Raw genomic sequence first — 17401 nt, forward strand, 5'->3', positions numbered from 1 at the left:
GTTCCGCGGGAGAAAGATGAGGCTTTCTGCTCCCGTAAAGATTTACAGCCTCGGAAACCCTGTACAGGGTCGTTATGAGTCGGAACCGACTCCACGGCACGTAACAACAACAACAATAGCACAGAGAGGTAAATGATATGCCTAAGGTGCCCTAGAGCTATTAGATGCTAGTCAGTGTGACCCCAGAGCTCACTTACTAGATAGAGGCACTGTGCAGTAGTTAAAGGCATAGGTTCTAGAGTTACATAAAATTGGGGTATGGATTCTAATTATTAGTCTTTTCAAAAACCAACTTTTAGTTTTTACTGATCCTCTGTACTGTAGTCTTGTCTTCTCATTTCATTAATTTTCTTTACTCATTATGAAGCATGAATTATATAGCAGGAACAAGCTAGGCGAAAAGGATACACTCATTAACAAAAACATGGAGCCCACGTTCTAGTGGCAAGACACATATAATAAAATATTATAATAAATAAGGTAATGTAAAAAAAATTTTTTTTAAGCCATGTTGTTGTTAGGTGCCATCAAGGGAGTTCTGACCCATAGTGACCCTGTATAGCGTTTCCAAGGAGCGGCTGGTAAATTTGACCTGCTGACCTTGTGGTCAAGTAAGTGCTTATCCTACAGCTCCATGTAAAGGGAATACAAATGCTGGAGAAGGCTGGGCAAACTTTTAAATGGGGTAGTCAGGTAAGGGCTCACTGAGAAATCGAAAGCAAAAGACATGAAGAATCTAATGTCATGCAGTTTACTTAGGAAAGTACCTCTGAGTGAGACAAGAAGCAACTGGGGGATTCTGAGTAGAAAATGGCATGATTTAAGTTATGCTTTAAAAAAACCCCAAAACTATAACTAACTCTGGCAGTTGTAGTAATAACTGTAAAACACAGAGCTTAAAATAACTCCAGCAGCCTTTCATGGTCTGGCAGATTATGAAGATAGTTTGTCTGTATCGCCAGTCACAGTTCTTACATAATAGAATGTGCAAATGTGTGTGTGTGGTGGTGGTGGGGGTGGTGGGGCGAGGCTGAAAGTAGGAAGACGAGTAAGAAAGCAGTAACACAGGCAAGAGATTACTGTGGTTTAGAAGTTGTTTCTTTGATTTATGAGTATGTTTTTGTTAAGCGCCATCCAAGTTGGTTCAGACTTACAGTGACCCCTGTATAGGGTTTCTGAGGCACACTGGTGGGTTTGAACTGCTGACCCTGTGGTTATTAGCCCAGTGCTTATCCTATGTTGTTGGTGGCGAGTGCCATTGAGTTATTTCTGACCCATAGCGACCCTGTACAGGGTTTCCATGGAGTGGCTGATAAGCTTGAACTGCTGACCTTGCAGTTCAAACAGATTTTGTCGTACAGTGTGTTAACCACAGTGCCTCACCGGGACTTGGGCCACCAAAATTCCAGTCTGTCTTCCCAATAACAAAGGCTCTTGTGTGTTAGCTGTTTCCCTACTTAGTAGTTGTGTGACATTGGAATGTTTTCTAAATGTATCTAAGCCTCAGTTTCCTCAACAGTAAAATGGAGCCAGTAGGTCATAGAGTTGTTGTGAGGATTGCTATCTAATGTCTATCAAGTGCTTAGTCAGAGTGTTTGCCAAAATAGAAAATGCTTAAACAAATGTTAAATATCATTACCATTATCATCACCTTTCCTGGCACACCCTTGCTCAGCCCAACAGTTTACCTCTGTATCCTTCTATTTTGCCTTGTTTTCATGTTTGTCTACCTACTAGATAAGCAACTAATGGATATGACAAATCATGGCCTATGTGTCTCAGCAAATTACACAATCCCAAGGGCAGTTTTACATAAGGACAACGTTCAAAGACTTTGTTACATACATTTTTCTAACAAGGTGATTAAAGTTAGATTTACATCTAACTGCCTTCAAATTTTATTAACACTATTGTTATTTTTTAATTACGCTATTTTTCTTTTAAATTGTGAGGGTATAGACATAAAATCCTTGCTAGTTTATATAACCACATTAAAATTCTTTAATAAGGCACATAGTTTTTTCACACACACACACAAAAACAAACAAACAAAACAAAACAAAAACCTCAATCCCATAGTCATTGACTTGATTCTGACTTACAATGTCCCCATGGGGCAGAGCAGAACTGCCCCAGAGGGCTTCCAAGGCTGCAGATTTTTACAGAAGCCAACTGCCACATCTTTCTCCTGAGGAGCAGATGGTATAGGTTGGAACCACTGACCTTTTGATTGGCAGTCAAGTGCTTTAAGCACTGTGACACTAGGGCACCTGAGTGAAGCTGGCTCCAGTCTACCTTTGTACTTTGCACCTGCAGTCACACTTCTCTATACAGTGATTCGGAGTGCACTCTGTCTGTAACATCTGTCTTCCCTCTCCACCCATTGCTCACTTCATCCCCACAAATGCCCATTTATCTTTTGAGGGTACAAATGTCATAATTTCTTTGTGCACTAGGAATGAAAGTATTCTTTTAGTATTATATTAAATCTGTTTTAGAACACTTATATTATTACCTTACAAATTTATCTTCTCTGTAGGAGCCCTGGTAGTACGATGGCTAACCACCTGACAACTAACTACAAGGCTGGCAGTTTGAAGCCTCCAGCTGCTTGAAGGAAGGAAGGAAGGTTGGATTCCATGAAGATTACAGCCTTGGAAACCCTCCAGGGCAGTTTGACTCTTGTCCTACATGGTGGTTTGTGCATCAGAACCAATTTCATGATGGTGGAATCTTTTCTGTAAGCATGTGAGTTCCTGAAGGACGGAGACTTGACTTGTTTACCTTTAAATTCTGAACACTTGAGACATGGCAGTAGTTCACTGTCAACTGGACTGAATTGTACTAAATTTCTTTTGGAATAGAGAAAGAGCCAGAATTCTAACAGGCTGCTTTATTTTCTAGAGAAAATAAAGAGCTCCAAACCTTTCAACATAATATGAAAGAAGCGAAAAGTCCAGAAAATTATTTCATAAATACTTATTAATTGCTTATTGAAAGGCACACTAGTATTTGTCCTAGAGCTTTTTAGTAAATTCTCCCATAGTTACTTTACTAGTTTCAATGGTGAGCAGAAATATAATAAAGAATGGTAATTCCAAACTAATAACAATAATCCATAGTTCCCAGAAGCAGAGGCTTTCTGGGAGGGCTAGGAAAACTGAGCAGTCCAAAACTTGCGAGAGAAGCGAGAGAAGAAAGGAGAGGCTTACTGAAAGGGAGGAGAAGGAAGGAATGCTAAGTCACCCTAAAGAACAAGAAAATGAAGGGAGGAAACCAAAGCAATACACTGATCCTCTGGCCCTTCTGAAATTCTGATGTGCTGGAGGCATCTGCTGTAATAAACACAGTCTCACATCTTTTCCAGGCCAAATTTGGATTCTGTCCAGCATTGATGCTTTAGGCTATCTTCACTCTCAGAAACGTTTTTCTGCTGAACTAACTTATTTTGAAGATTAATACTTCTTTTTACAGCAGAAAAAAGATCCTTCATCACCCCACCCCTCCTTTTTTTTGGTGTGTGCCAAAAATGTAATCCTTTGAGACCTGTTGTAGGAAATGCAACGTATCCAGATCATGAAGTCTGAGCAAAACAAAATTCTTTTCCTATTTTGTAGATTTTTTAGAACTTCGCTTGTCATTTACTAATTAAAAAATGAGATCTGAAGAGATAATCTTTTGTGTTTCACATGTCCATAAGATTTTTCTCCCAGCAACAATCGTACTATAATGAAAGTGAGTTTATTTGTATTCTAGCAGAACTACCTACAAACTGTTATATCTATAATAGGACAAACAGAATCCACATTAATGATAAGCCAGTTATTCAAGTAACTTCTGGAGCATCAAAGACATACAAAAGTGCAGTTGGCATAGTTTTAAGTATTTCGTTAATACAGTGAACCCTGCAAAAGCTGGAACCTGTATAAGGCAAAAAAGTAAACAGTGATGGAAAAGTGATGACTACACCCTTTCAAAGGTGGCCAGCTTGTGAGAACCCAAACCACAAGGCAGTCCTGTTAGGTTCTGGTGCCCACAAGTTTCACTGTACCATTTAGACATTTTGAGAAGTTGAAGATTTATAAATAATAATACGCATGAATTAATTATTAACACTAATCACCAATTAATCAGAATTTCTTTACTTCGCTCATACCAAATCAGAGGTTAATGGAGAATTCTTGCTTGGTAAGTGGGTGAAAATGGCTGGAGAAAATATGGTAAGAGTGATGCCAATTCAATATCTCTATGCAAAAGGACAAAACATTTCTAGAGGTGTGCTACATAAATTGAGTCTCATTTGCAGAGCTTTATTACACAAGGAGGCCTGATGATGCAATGGTTAAGTTGCAAACTGCAGGGTTGACAATTCAAGTGGCTCTGTGGGGGGAAAGACCTGCAGATCTGCTCCCATAAAGATTACAACCTAGGAAACCTCCTGGGGGCAGTTCTGCTCTTTCACAAGGGCTTGATACGAGTCAGAACCAACCAGATGGTACACAACATTACAGAACTCCAACTCAGTTCTCTGTGCATCCTGAGTTCAAGAACATGAACTTGGGATGCAGACAGAACTGAGTTGGAGCCTTGGCTCTACCACTAAGCCATATTTCCTTCACCTTAAAATGGGAATAAAACTTCATTGACTTGGATTAGGTGTTGCAAGTCAAATGTAGCATTGTGTACATAATAAACATTTTGTTGTTGTTGTTAAGTGCTGTTGAGTGGGTTTCGAAACACAGCAACCCTGTATAGGGTTTCCACGGCTTTAAATCTTCACAGGAGCAGAAGCCTCATCTTTCTTTCTCTTATGGAACGACTGGCAGGCTTGAACTGTGGACCTAGTGGTTTTCAGTCCAGTGCTTACCATATAGAGCTACCATACTCCCAAAATAAGAATTAAAGGAAAACATTAACTATCCATTGTTGCTATTGTCCAGTTGATTCTTCAGCTATAATCTGGATGCAGTAGATTGCCAGGTTGTCTTCCTAAAGAGCAACAGGCGGGTTTAAACTGCTGACTTTTTGGTTAGCAGTCCAGTGCTTATCCTACAGCACACAACATGGCTCCTAGTCTCATTTTCATTATGGTGCCTTAAAAAAAAAGTCGAATTAAAACAGTGGCTTCTGAGCATCTGCCAGGCCAGTTAAATTCAAGGCAGATAGGTCAACTCAGAAGACTATGGAGTTTATTTTGTGGGACACCAAAGGGTTAATCTTGATAGATTTTCTTGAGTTGGAACTAACTCTGTGGCATGTAACCATCAACAATCAATCATACTACTTAAAAGGAGTCCTGGAAGCACGCTGGTAGTAGGTCAGCAGTTTGAATATATCAGCTGTTCCTGGGGAGAAAGATGAGACTTTCTGCTCCCATAAAGAATTACAGCCTCGGAGACCCTAACCCTATACAGGGTCGCTAAGACTTGGAACTGACTCAAATAGCAAACCACCACCACCACCACCATACCATCTAAGGGGAGTACTGGTGGTTCTACAGGATAAGCTTTGGACTGCTAATCACAAGGTTGGCAGTTCAAACCCACCAACCACTCCTTAGAAGAAAGATGAGGCTTTCTGCTCCTGTAAAATTTCTAACCATGTGTGGTACAATAAACTATTTTACATGACTCTTATAGACATAGTCTTTGTAACTACTAGCGAACGATTTTTTTTCCTGCCGGGTCTGGGTCAGAGAAGGTAGGGGAGGAGGAATGCTGATACATTTTATCATTCAGCTGTGAGTGACTGTTAAGAGGCTTCATTGTGAAAACTTGGAACCCTACTGTGGGCATAAAATGAGCCATCTCAGAAGCAGGACTGGGGATCTTATTGCCATGGAGGCAGAAGAGCCAGGAGTGGAGCATGTGCTTCAGACCCTGTGCACTGAACCTCGCTGATCCAGGAGCAGGGCTGTGACACCAGAGGAGTGTTGTCCGAGGAGCAGCAGCAGAACTAAGAACCAGAGCACCAGACAAGACTGCTGGACTTCTTGTCCCATGGAACAAGCACAGCTGAGTGTCTTTGGGCAGGAGGTTTGTTTGCTGAGTGGGGTGCCTCCAGACATTTAATTACGTTTGACTCCTGGAGCCAGAGTTGAGTGTCTTCTGGTTTAGGCTAATAGGGAATGCAGTGTCTTTTGGGCATTCAGCAGCAACCCTAAAAGAGCAGCCCTAAAACTGTCCAAGCAGGGCAGAAGCCAGGCCAAGGGTGGAGGGCCAGAGAGAGTCTGTCCTGACCAGAAAACTGTATTGAGCATTTCAGATTCTGCATTGTATTATAACCTGTTAACTTCTCTAATAAACTCCATTACTATGAGTATGGTGTCTGAGTTCTCTGTGGTCATTGCACAAACTTTCTAACCTGGCTAAGAAGTAGAGTGCCCTGGGAGGGATATTTGGTGCCATTTTTTTAAACCATGTATAAGTATTAATTTTATCTTTACAAAACGGCCATCTAATTGATGGAATTATAGCCAGTCTGATTTTTAATTTATTATTTGCTGTATTAAAAATACTAACTTCGTAGGGGCCATGTTAATGCTTTATTCCTTTTATTGTCAACGATATAGTACCACTTTGTATGTTGTTGTTAAGTGCCATCAAGTCAATTCTGACTCATAGCACCTTGCATAGGGTTCCCGAGGAGCAGCTGGTGGGTTTGAATTGCCGACCTTGTGGTTCACAGTCCAATGCTGATACTATAGCACCACACCAGGAGTTCTTTTGTATGTAGAGATGTTCAATAAACTTATGCTGCATTGTGGGGGGGGGGTGGGGGGGGGGGGGGAGAAGGCTAATAAGTGCTACTTAAAATATTTAAAAAGTAACTATAAACAAGCCAAACAGCTGAGTCCACTCTCTGAAGCAATCCTGAGTAAGGACCAGAGTTTAAACTGGAAGAAAATGAGGTCATCTGCTCCCATAAAGATTTAGAGTCCTGGAAGCCCTATGCAGGGTTACTACAAGTTGGAATCGACTTGATGGCAGTGGATTTGTTATTTTGGGGGGGGAAAGAGAATGAAAATAGCTTATCTACAATTTGTGGCCATAAAAATGCAATTTAATCTATAGAGTTTTGCTATTAACAGATCCACTATGTACCAGAAATCATTTCCCATAAGAGATTTAGAAAATGCCCAAGAGTTTGTGTGATCCATCCTCCCTAACCCCAGTGTACCAATTATAATTACTGCTGCTTTGCTCCAAATTCACCCTTGTTTGTTCCTGTTATGGTTCATGGAGCTGGGCCTTAGTAACATTTCTGCTTTTCCAGTTGGTATGGCTTTTAGCTTGGTTAGTGAAGGATGCTGAAAGGGCACTGTAGGAGAAAATGGCCTCTATTCCTGGTCTTGGTGTCCTTTGTCCTTCTTGTTTCTGTAGCATATGATTGCTTGAGGTGTGGGTATGGAACACCCAGAGGGGCAAATTTCATTGGCTTCTCATCAAGTTGCACTGGCAACCTAGAGAGCTTCCGTGGAATCCTACTGCGTAGATTCCCAGAAAATCTTGCAAAAATCCTAGTGAATGGTGTGGGTTTCCTGTTTGCCAGTCTTGGTCTCCAGCACCTCAGCAAACTATTACCTCATCCAGTGTTACAGCAACATTCTAAATGAAGTCTGAATCTCAGTCTCGATGAGAAGGGACCCTCTTCCAAGTATGTTCCTTTCTTGACTACTTTGGCTAAACTCTAGAGGTATTAGTTGCATCTTAATATGCCATTTCTATTTTCTCTAGAGTTTTTGTTTTTTTTACCTCTTAGTAGTTAATTCTATTTAGAAAAAACAAACCACTAGTTGCTGAAGAGTCAATTCTAGCTCTAGCTCACGGCAACTCCCCGCTCACCCCCCCCATGCCTGTCAGAGTCAAATTGTGCTCCAGTGGCTCATTTTTCAGAAGCAGATAGCTGGACCTTGAACCACAAACCTTTTGGTTAACAGTCAAGTACATTAACCATTTTACCACTCAAGGACTAATTCTCTGTTATTACTTATAAATATTTCTTATATTAAATTTTTCCTGTTCTTATTACTGGTATGATGTCTGGTTCCTTACTATACATTGACAGGCTTATAACCAAACCAAATCAACAATAAAGAATCAAATCAAATATTTCATAAGGTGGTTCTGCTGTCATAATCAAATCCTCACCAAAATACAATATTAAATGCTTCAGCTTCTAAAGAAGCCAATCATAAATAAGCAATTTGTGTTACCTGAACAATTAAGTTTCTCTGTCTTGCTTCCATGTGACTTCTAGGTTTAAAAGGTATCTTACAAGCTTAAAGTAGAAATATTTTAAAATGTCATTTTCTTTAACAAATGACCATATGAAGGAACTAGTTTTCAGTCTACAAATTCCCACGGTAGCTTAGAACTCAAAAGAATCTAATCTGTTATTTTAACACTGTTTTCTCCACGCTGGCAGAGGAATGAGAGAAAGAACTATGGAGTTCAAAGAAGTACAGTGTGTATGGGGTGAAAGAAAGCTGGACTGGGTCGAAGCTGTGCTTAGTATCAGAGATCTGGTCAGTTGTCCCTATTGTCCACTCCCACAGTTCATTTGTTCAGTAGTGTGATGATTTGCTTTTGATGATTTCTGAGCATGCTTGGTCAGATTTACCAGTCTTGGAGGCATGAACCTCATACATTCCATTCTGTGTTTTAGAAGAACATGAGATGGGAAATAGGAAGAGACAAGAATGAGCAGTGACTTAGAAGAAGAGAGAGAACTCTTGATTATGGAAAACCTTTGGGTTACATCTTTAATGTGGGGACTATGGACAGATTATTTGAAGTAGATTACAAACAAGGCTGTTTTACAAATATTAACTGGGTGCCTACTAGATGCTGAAAGGTACCTAGGCCTTAGCTGTTAGGAATGGTAGATGAAAAACAAGGATGAGCAGAACAAGACAGTGAGATTTTACTGTCAATATTTCAGGGCATGATTACTTTATGACTAGACACATCATCTGGTATCAAGTTCATACGAAAATGGATCTGGGAAGAATGAATAAGCTCTCCTGACTCAGAACACAAGAAGCATGTGGCAGTTTGAATCAGGAGCCTTTCATTACCACTTCCTTGAATTCCTGGGTCTTCTGAAAGCTGACTGTGCACGTTGCTAAACAGTGAGTGAGCCTAGTTGCTTCAGGTTTATTATTTCCTATTGCCTAGTTCAGAAGAACACAGTAAATGCATTGTTCAGAGTGTGGTTATCTAATTCCTTATAAGCCTCTCACAGGAAAAGTGAGAATAAGGAGAATTTACTAGATTCCTTTGCCAAAGGAACTAATCTATTTACAAAAAGGCATGAGTAGAAGAACTATAATAAATGGCAGAATTTACAAAGTCATCTTGAACATTCCACAGAATTCTCATAAGGTTTGCAGAAATTGCCAGTGAAATTAAACTCTTACAAATATGTCTAATTTCTGTCCCCATTGAGTCAACTCATTCATTCAACAAGTATTTACTGAGTGACAATGGGATATACCAGTGAATAAGGCAGACAAGCTCTCAGCCTTGTGGAATTTACTTTTTGATTGGGGGGAGGGAAAGGAGGAGCAAGACACACATGTAAATTAACCAGCATGGAATATCATTTCAAGTTCTATGAAATGCTATGAAAGAAAATAAACCAAGGAAGACATGAAATGGGTGAGGGATTAATTTTACATGATTTAGTGTTCTATATTATACTCATATTTCCTATACATAGTATGCAGTAAATGACATAAAATATAACCACAGCTGTGTCAAGCAAGTATGTGAAAGACAAGATTCATGAGGTTCCAAGATAAATCAAACTGAATAAATTTATATATATCATAATGAACTTATATATAAACCAATAAAACTTACCCTATAGAAAGCACTGGTCAAAGGGAGCAATGCAGCAGCAATGTTATATTCTTCCAAACTTGAACAATCCTTACACAAAATAAAGACAAAGGAGCATTATTAGGACATTAGAAAGTACAAACATATGGAAACCCAAATTTATAATTCATTTTTTATGGTCCTGCAGGATTTTTACTTTTACTCTAAATTGTCACTAAAGTGTAGTTAGGTTAAGTCTGAATCAAAGAATACTGTCCTTGAAACACATTCTTTAAGAAATGACGTAAAAATATATTCAGGAAATTAATCTTTATCATATACTACTAATAAGCAGATACCTCTACTTTGCTTTTCTACACAGGTAACTCATACACAGCTTTTTATTTTTTGGAGAAAGAGTTTTTGTATACTTAACATTAAATTGAGTTTAAGATACATATTTTAATATCTCTGAAATTTGTGTGCATCATATAATGGGTAACATGTTACAATTATGACTGGCAGAATTTTTCCTTCCTTGTTATTGTTAAGTGCCGTCGAGTCGATTCCAACCCATAGCAATCCTGTATAGGGTTTCCAAGGAGCAGCTGGTGAGCTTGAACCACTGACCTTGCAGTTCAAATCACTTTACAGTCTGACGCATTAGCGTCCAGTGCCATACCAGGACTCCCTTTAGTGGTACATAAACAGAGCTCTGCTATAGTAGTGGTTATGAGTCAAGCTGCTAACCTCAAGGACAGGAGTTCAAAATGACCAACAAGATTTACTGCCTCAGCTGTCTTTTGAATCTTGGTTTCCCTGGCATACCATTATAAAATAGATACTTGAGGGGGAGAGGAAGGAATAGCCAGAAATATCACCATAGAAAGCTTGTAAATCTGTATTTTGCCTATAATGGATTGGAATACCTAAAATGGGGATACAATGTGCCCAGTGAAGGTTTCCTGTGGAGCCTCTGCATTACATAAGACCATAGGTGGAATCCTGAACCTCACCCAGAATCTTCTGAGGTGGGAAATTTCCACTTGAAAGGACAAGCAGACCAGCCTGAAGCAACTAGAAGAAAAGAATATACTTCTTGAAAGAAAGACCCACAGGAAAAATACAAAATAATAATGGCAGTCCAACTGATTACAAGAACAAGCAAGTTGCTCGCCCAGGAGACATCAAGGCAAGTGGTCGGGTCCCCTCAGGGCAAACCGCCTTCCAAGACTCAATGGGAAAACACGAGTAGACATACGCTCTGACTGGTGACCACATTGGTCATCGATAAGGGGAAGTGAGGGAAAAACAGTACGGAAGTTGCGAGTTAAAGTCCTACAACATTCAGTAGACTCCTGTGAACTGGGTTGGAGACCTGGTTGGCCAGCAGTGTGGTAAGACCTGGGGACTCCTGGGCCCAGAGTCAGTGACATAGCCACAAGAGGACTAGAATAGAGAGTGAAGTGTCCAGCTGATAAGAAGAGAGGACAAATGCATAACAACATCACACTTGCGGATAATGCCCACTCGACCCGGCTTTAATGACTTGATGATCAGAGCTCAATTAGAAGAAGGATACAAGTTTTTTTGCACTTTCAGAACTAATATTGGAGTGTGAGAGGGAAAAGAAGAGAAGGAATAGACTTGAACAGGAGAGAAGTTGTGAAGTGTCATTGAGTAGGTTCTGACTCATAGTGGCCCAGTATAGGATTTCCAAAGAGCAGCTGGTGGGTTAAAACAGGCAATCTTGTGGTTATCAGTCCAGTGCTTACCCTACAGTACCACACCACAGAAGCTGTAGAGAAAGTCTGGTAGCATGGTAGGTTAGGTATTGGATTGCACACCAAAAGGTCAGCAGTTTGAATCTACCAACTGCTCCTTGGAAGGAAGATAATGGCAGTCTGCTTCTGTAAAGATCTCTAGCCTTGGAAACCCTGTGGAGCATTTCTATTCCATTCTAAGGGTTGGCTATGTGTCCGAATTAACTGATGGCAGTGGGTTTGGTCTTATGTACAATCTTGGTGTGGTGCTACAGGTTAATGCGCTGGACTGCAAAGTCCATTTGAACCACAGGGTTGGTGGTTCAAGCTCACCAACTGCTCCCTGGAGACCCTATACAGGGTCACTGTGAGTCAGAAATGATTCGACGACACTCTAACAACAACAACAAAGCTGTATGAGTTGTCAGGAATAAGGGTTCTAGAAAAAAGGAAGATGAGCCAGAAGACAAAGGGAAAGAGAACACATATAACCTGATCTATTTCAAAACACAACTAAGGATTGGGAGGTGAGTAGCTTGCTTAAGGGAGTAGGTTAAGTGCTGCCCTGAGGGGAAAAAAGAAGAAACTCTCACAAGTCATGGTCCAAAAGGAGCCAACTCAAAAGTCAGTTTTATCTCACAAGAGAACATTTGGTACTATAATCTGTTGAAATTTATATATTGTCATCTCTGAAAAACATAGTTGTAGAATGCAATGAATGTTCAACTCCAGGGAGTTCTAAAACAATAAACAACACAAGTCATTTCTACTCCAAAAATAAATTTCTAAACTTTAACATCTACTGACAGATCATTCTACAAGTGTGGAGTTAACCACATGCCAAAATCAATTCAAATTAATAAATATATAGAACATGTAAGGCACAGTACTTGGCCTATTTACTTCTTTGGCAAGACAAAAAAAAAAAAAAAAAAGCATAGTTAAATATTTTCATTTCATAAAACTATATTTATATAAGATTATACCATTCCAATTTTTCAAGTACTCTTCTATTAACAATGTCTAAAAAAAGTTAAAATGGACTGTTTTAAGTATTCTGAGGAAATCCTTTTAAGAGAACCAAGGTATGGGGAAAAGGACAGTGTGGAATATAGATGAATTTGCTAAGGAGCTCTGGTAGCGTAGTGGTTACGAATCGGGCTGCGAACCTTAAGGTCAGCGGTTCGAAACTACCAGCCGCTCCGCGGGAGAAAGATGAGGCTTTCTACTCCCGTAAAGATTTACACCCTCTGAAACCCTGTACAGGGTCGCTATGGGTCGGACCCGACTCGATGGCACTTAACAACAACAACAATCTGGTCTGCTTTCTGCAATTCACACTGCTCCTCATCTTGCCCCAAACACTTATTAGAGAAATTTCTTAGATAAAGGTTATGTTTGTCTTGTTAGAGTTTCTCTCCTATTATAGAAAACTGAAGAATTCCTGGGACAGATGTTAAAATATTTCTTTAGGGAACAGAGGATGGTAGAGGGGACATTTTTTCCCATGCTACTGGTATTCATTTTCTATTTAATCCCAAATAGAAATGTAAGCTCTCTTACAAGTTAGCACATAAAAGCATTGTTTCACAGATAACAAGGAATGGGTTACAATGTGATAAAAATATGAGAAAGTGTTGAGCTTTCTAAGTTGGAAACAGGGCAAAGAAACTTGAAAGGGTGAACCGAATCTAAACGAGGACAGGAAGTCTCAGTTTTAGACTTACCGTGCTGTAAATCACTGACAAAAAGGAGTCCTGGTAGTGTAATGGATTACGACCTGGGCTGAAAATCACATGGTCAGCCGTTCAAATTCACTTAGGGAGAAAGAGGAGGCTTTCTGCTCCCATACAGATTTACAACCCTAGAAGCTCTATACAGGGTTGTGAGTCGGAACCCATTTGGTGGCCACCACCATCACCAAGTCACTGACTCGACCAGAATTCTGAAACTTCCTTCAGTCCTTCAGAGTCTAGTCACTAAGAAATCATTTCAACTTTATGAAATGAATGAAAGCTACCACTATCAATTAATTTTATATCATGGTTTACATAATCTAAGAATAAAAATCCAAAAGCACTTTAAGGATTTCTGGGCACATCTAAGAAATTTTATTTTCCTCTTCCCAATTTCTAAAAGAAAACCTAAACATAGAAAATATCTGCATTAACTTTATTTCAGGAAGAGGAAAAGTCAAATGCTAAAAATAGCAAGATATTGTGAATGTTTATGTTGCATTTAGGGCAAGATTAAGTGATACCAAAAACTATATGGCAAATCACTCCTTAAAGAAATGTGGCTTACATGCAACTTCTGAAAATATTAAAGGACATTTCTGACCCCACAAATATGAGTACAAATTCCTAAGTCAGAGATGGAAGAGTAAAAGAAGTATGTAAGACTTAGAAAGGAGGCTGCATGTGGACACCTTTGACAACTGAATGTAGATGAAATTTCAGGGCAGCAATGGTTGTGGGAGAGTCCTGGTGTGGTGCTGTGGGCTAATGTGCTGGACTGTAAGGTTGGTTTGAGCTTCGGGGTCAGTGGTTTAAACTCACCAACTGCTCCTCAGAAACTCTATACAGGGTTGCTATGGGTTGGAACTGACTCGATGGCACTTAACAACAATAACAACATGGTTGTGAGGACTTGGGGATCTGGTGAGAAGAAAGATCATGGATGTTGCTCTAAAAAGGCATTTTTTTTTTTTGAGGTGACATTTGACAATTAGCTGCCATTATGAAGTTAAGCCTGAAGGCTCAGCAATACGGGTGTTATTAAGCAGTGATCTGCAGCAGAGGTTGCATCATTGGTTACAGTTATGGAAAGACCTTTATAAACAGGAGTGGCTCTTCATTGAGAGCCCAGGGCCTAAGTGGCTATCCCCAGAATCGAGCAAGCAATGGTGAGTAATGTTATGTTTGGGTGTGCATTTCCCTCAAGGGAATAGGACTTTTCTTATACTCTACCATACTTGCTTAAGTTACTGGATACAGCGATCCTACCTGAAACAGAAAACAACTGTACAGAGAAAAAGCTTCCTATACATGGAAGATAGCACAAGCATGTTCAGGGTACAAAGGTCTCCAAAGTGTTCATGGAAATGCCTATTATGAAAATGCTATGCATGGATTTCAGGGGTTTTTGCACCAAAATAAACTGATACTCACCTGTTATAACATGTCTGAACAGTCTGAGGCACTAAGGAGTACACGACATCACTTTGAAAAGACTCCCTAACCGAGCAGTCTGAACTCTGCTCAACTTGAAGCAAGAACTAACACCAAATTTATGGTGAGGCTTGAGTAGAAGAATGTTGAAATCATGATGCTTTATTAACTGTTTATGAGGCTAATGACCCAAATAAATCAGCAGTTTACTAATAGATAACTAATTTTACGAAGGGTTGAGAAAATGCTGAAGATGAAGCCCTGAGCAGTATACCACCCAGATTAATCTGCAAAGAAAAAATTAATCTTGTTTATGCTCTAATTAAGGAGGAGCAAGGATTCACTTCAGAAATAGTAACCAACACCATAAACATCTCAACTTCAGCTTACACAATTCTGACTGAAAAATTAAAGTTGAGAAAGCTTTCTGCTCAGCGGGTGTCAAAACTGTTCTGCCCAGATCAGCTACAGGTGAGAGTAGAACTTGCAAAGGAAATTTCAAATATGTGGGATGAAGATCCTGAAATATTTTTTTGAAGAACTGTAACAAGAGGCGAAACATGACTTTACCAGTATGATCCTGAAGACAAACCACAAAGCAATGTATAAGAGGTGGAAGTAGTTCAATCAAAGTAAAAGTGTTATGATCAAGAGCAAAGGCCGTGGCAATGTTTGGTGGTGGGGGTGGGGGATGCTCAAAGCATTTTACTTGCTGACTTTCTGGAGGGCCAAAGACCGATAATGATATTTTGAGAAAGAGAGCCAAAACGTTAGCAGAAAACACCTGAGAAAGCATCATCCGAGCATCCTTCTCCACCACAACAAGGTTCCTACTCATTCCTCTCATCAAACAAAGGCAACTTTGTGAGAGTTTCCTTGGGAAATCATTAGGTGTCCACCTTATAGTCTTGATTTGGCTAATTTTGACTTCTTTTTGGTTTCTTAATGTTAAAAAAACTTTAAAGGGCACCTATGTTTCTTCAGTTAATAATGTAAAAAAGACTGCATTGGCATGGTTAAATTCCCAGGAGCCTCAGTTCTTCAGGGATGAAATAAGTGACTGAAATACCACTTGCAAAAGTTTCTTGACATTGATGGAGCTTATGAAATTAAGTTTATATTTCTATTTGTATCTTTTCATTTCATTTTTCCATGAACTTTTTGAAATCTCCTTGCAAGTCTAACCAGAATTTCAGGAAAAGACACTACAAAGGACTAGAAAAAGGCCGTATTTAAGGAGACAATAGATAAAAATGTTCTAAAATTAACAAAAGACATGAATAATCCTCAGCAAGAATTAAGACAGTGGATTTTAAGCAGAATAAAATTAAAGGCAAATCCCTAGAGACACCATAATACAACTGTGCAACAATATTAAATACAAAGAAAAAAATCTTAGAACAAGAGTAAACAGACTGATTACTTACAATGAGGAAAAAATAGGACATAAAATTTCATAATAGCAACAATAGAGCAAAGACAATGGCATAATAACCTTCAAAGGGCAGAAGGCAAATAAAAAGGCTGTTAACCTACAGTTCATGTTTGCTAAATGACCCAAATACATATTATTCATGCATGAGGGAAAAATAAAGATTATTCAGATAAACAAAGACTGAGAAAGCTTACCCTTCACAGACCCTTGCTGAAAGAATTCTTTAAAGCAGTAAAAAAGGAAACAGAAACCAGAAAGAATAAGGATTCAGGAAGTAATTATGAGCAAAACAAGTATTAAACATATGGTTTACTCTAAATACACATTGCCTGGAAAAACATATAAAGAATTATTAATTTTGGTGGTCCTAAACAAACCACTGCCACTGGGGCAGTTGTGATTCATAGCCACCATATAAGATGGAGTGACACTGATCCATAGACTGTAAACCTTTATAGAAGCAGACTGCCACACCTTTCTCCTACTGTGTGGCTGGTGGATTTGAACTGCTGACCTTTTGGTTTGTAGTCAAGCACTTTAACTGCTATGTAACTTTTGTTTTGAGTGCCATCAAGTCAGTTCTGACTCACAGCAACCCTGTATAGAGTGTCCAAAGAGTAGCTGGTGAGTTTGAACCACTGACTTTAAGATTTAAGCTGACCTAGCAGGCTAGCGCTAGCCCTACAGTGCCATACCCGGACTCCTGAATTTTGGTTGTTGTTGTTGTTGTTAAGTGCTGTGGAGCTGGTTTCGACTCACAGCAACACTGTATAGGGTTTCCAAGACTGGCTGGTTAGTTTGAACCTTGGACCTTGAGGTTCAAACCATCCTTTTGGTCCAGTGCATTATCCTACAGTGCACCACAAGGCTACCCTTATGCTCTTGAATGGCTGAACATGTGTGTGCCTCACTAGTGTTGTTGTGCCTTTATATATCTTTTTATTACTTGGCTAAAAATTGAGCCATGGGGTAAGTTCAGTGCCATACCTGAAGGGTGACCAAGGACCATAGTCTCTGGGTTCCACCAGTCTCTATCTGGCCAGTAAACCTGCATACTTCCATATCCTGCAGAGCTGCTGGTGGGTACTCAATAAATATGTGTTGTTGTTGTTGTCAGGTGCCATCGAGTCGGAACTGACTCATAGCGACTCCATGCACAGCTGAACGAAACAATGTCCAATCCTGGGCCAACCTCACTACCGCTGCCAC

At 39.6% G+C, this 17401-nt stretch overlaps 1 protein-coding gene across 2 annotated transcripts in view; it reads right to left on the bottom strand.

Annotated features, from left to right (window-relative positions):
* Positions 1–17401, bottom strand: part of SBF2 (SET binding factor 2) — a 552380-nt gene that overhangs the window by 179337 nt on the left and 355642 nt on the right. For both annotated transcript variants that reach the window (XM_006873002.1, XM_006873003.1), the window contains exon 17: positions 9867–9935. In XM_006873002.1, coding sequence (XP_006873064.1) covers positions 9867–9935 — 69 coding nt within the window. The remainder of the gene's footprint in view (positions 1–9866; positions 9936–17401) is intronic.

This window comes from Chrysochloris asiatica, unplaced genomic scaffold (assembly GCF_000296735.1).
Source record: "Chrysochloris asiatica unplaced genomic scaffold, ChrAsi1.0 scaffold00219, whole genome shotgun sequence".
In the NCBI taxonomy this organism is placed as follows: Eukaryota; Metazoa; Chordata; class Mammalia; order Afrosoricida; family Chrysochloridae; genus Chrysochloris; species Chrysochloris asiatica.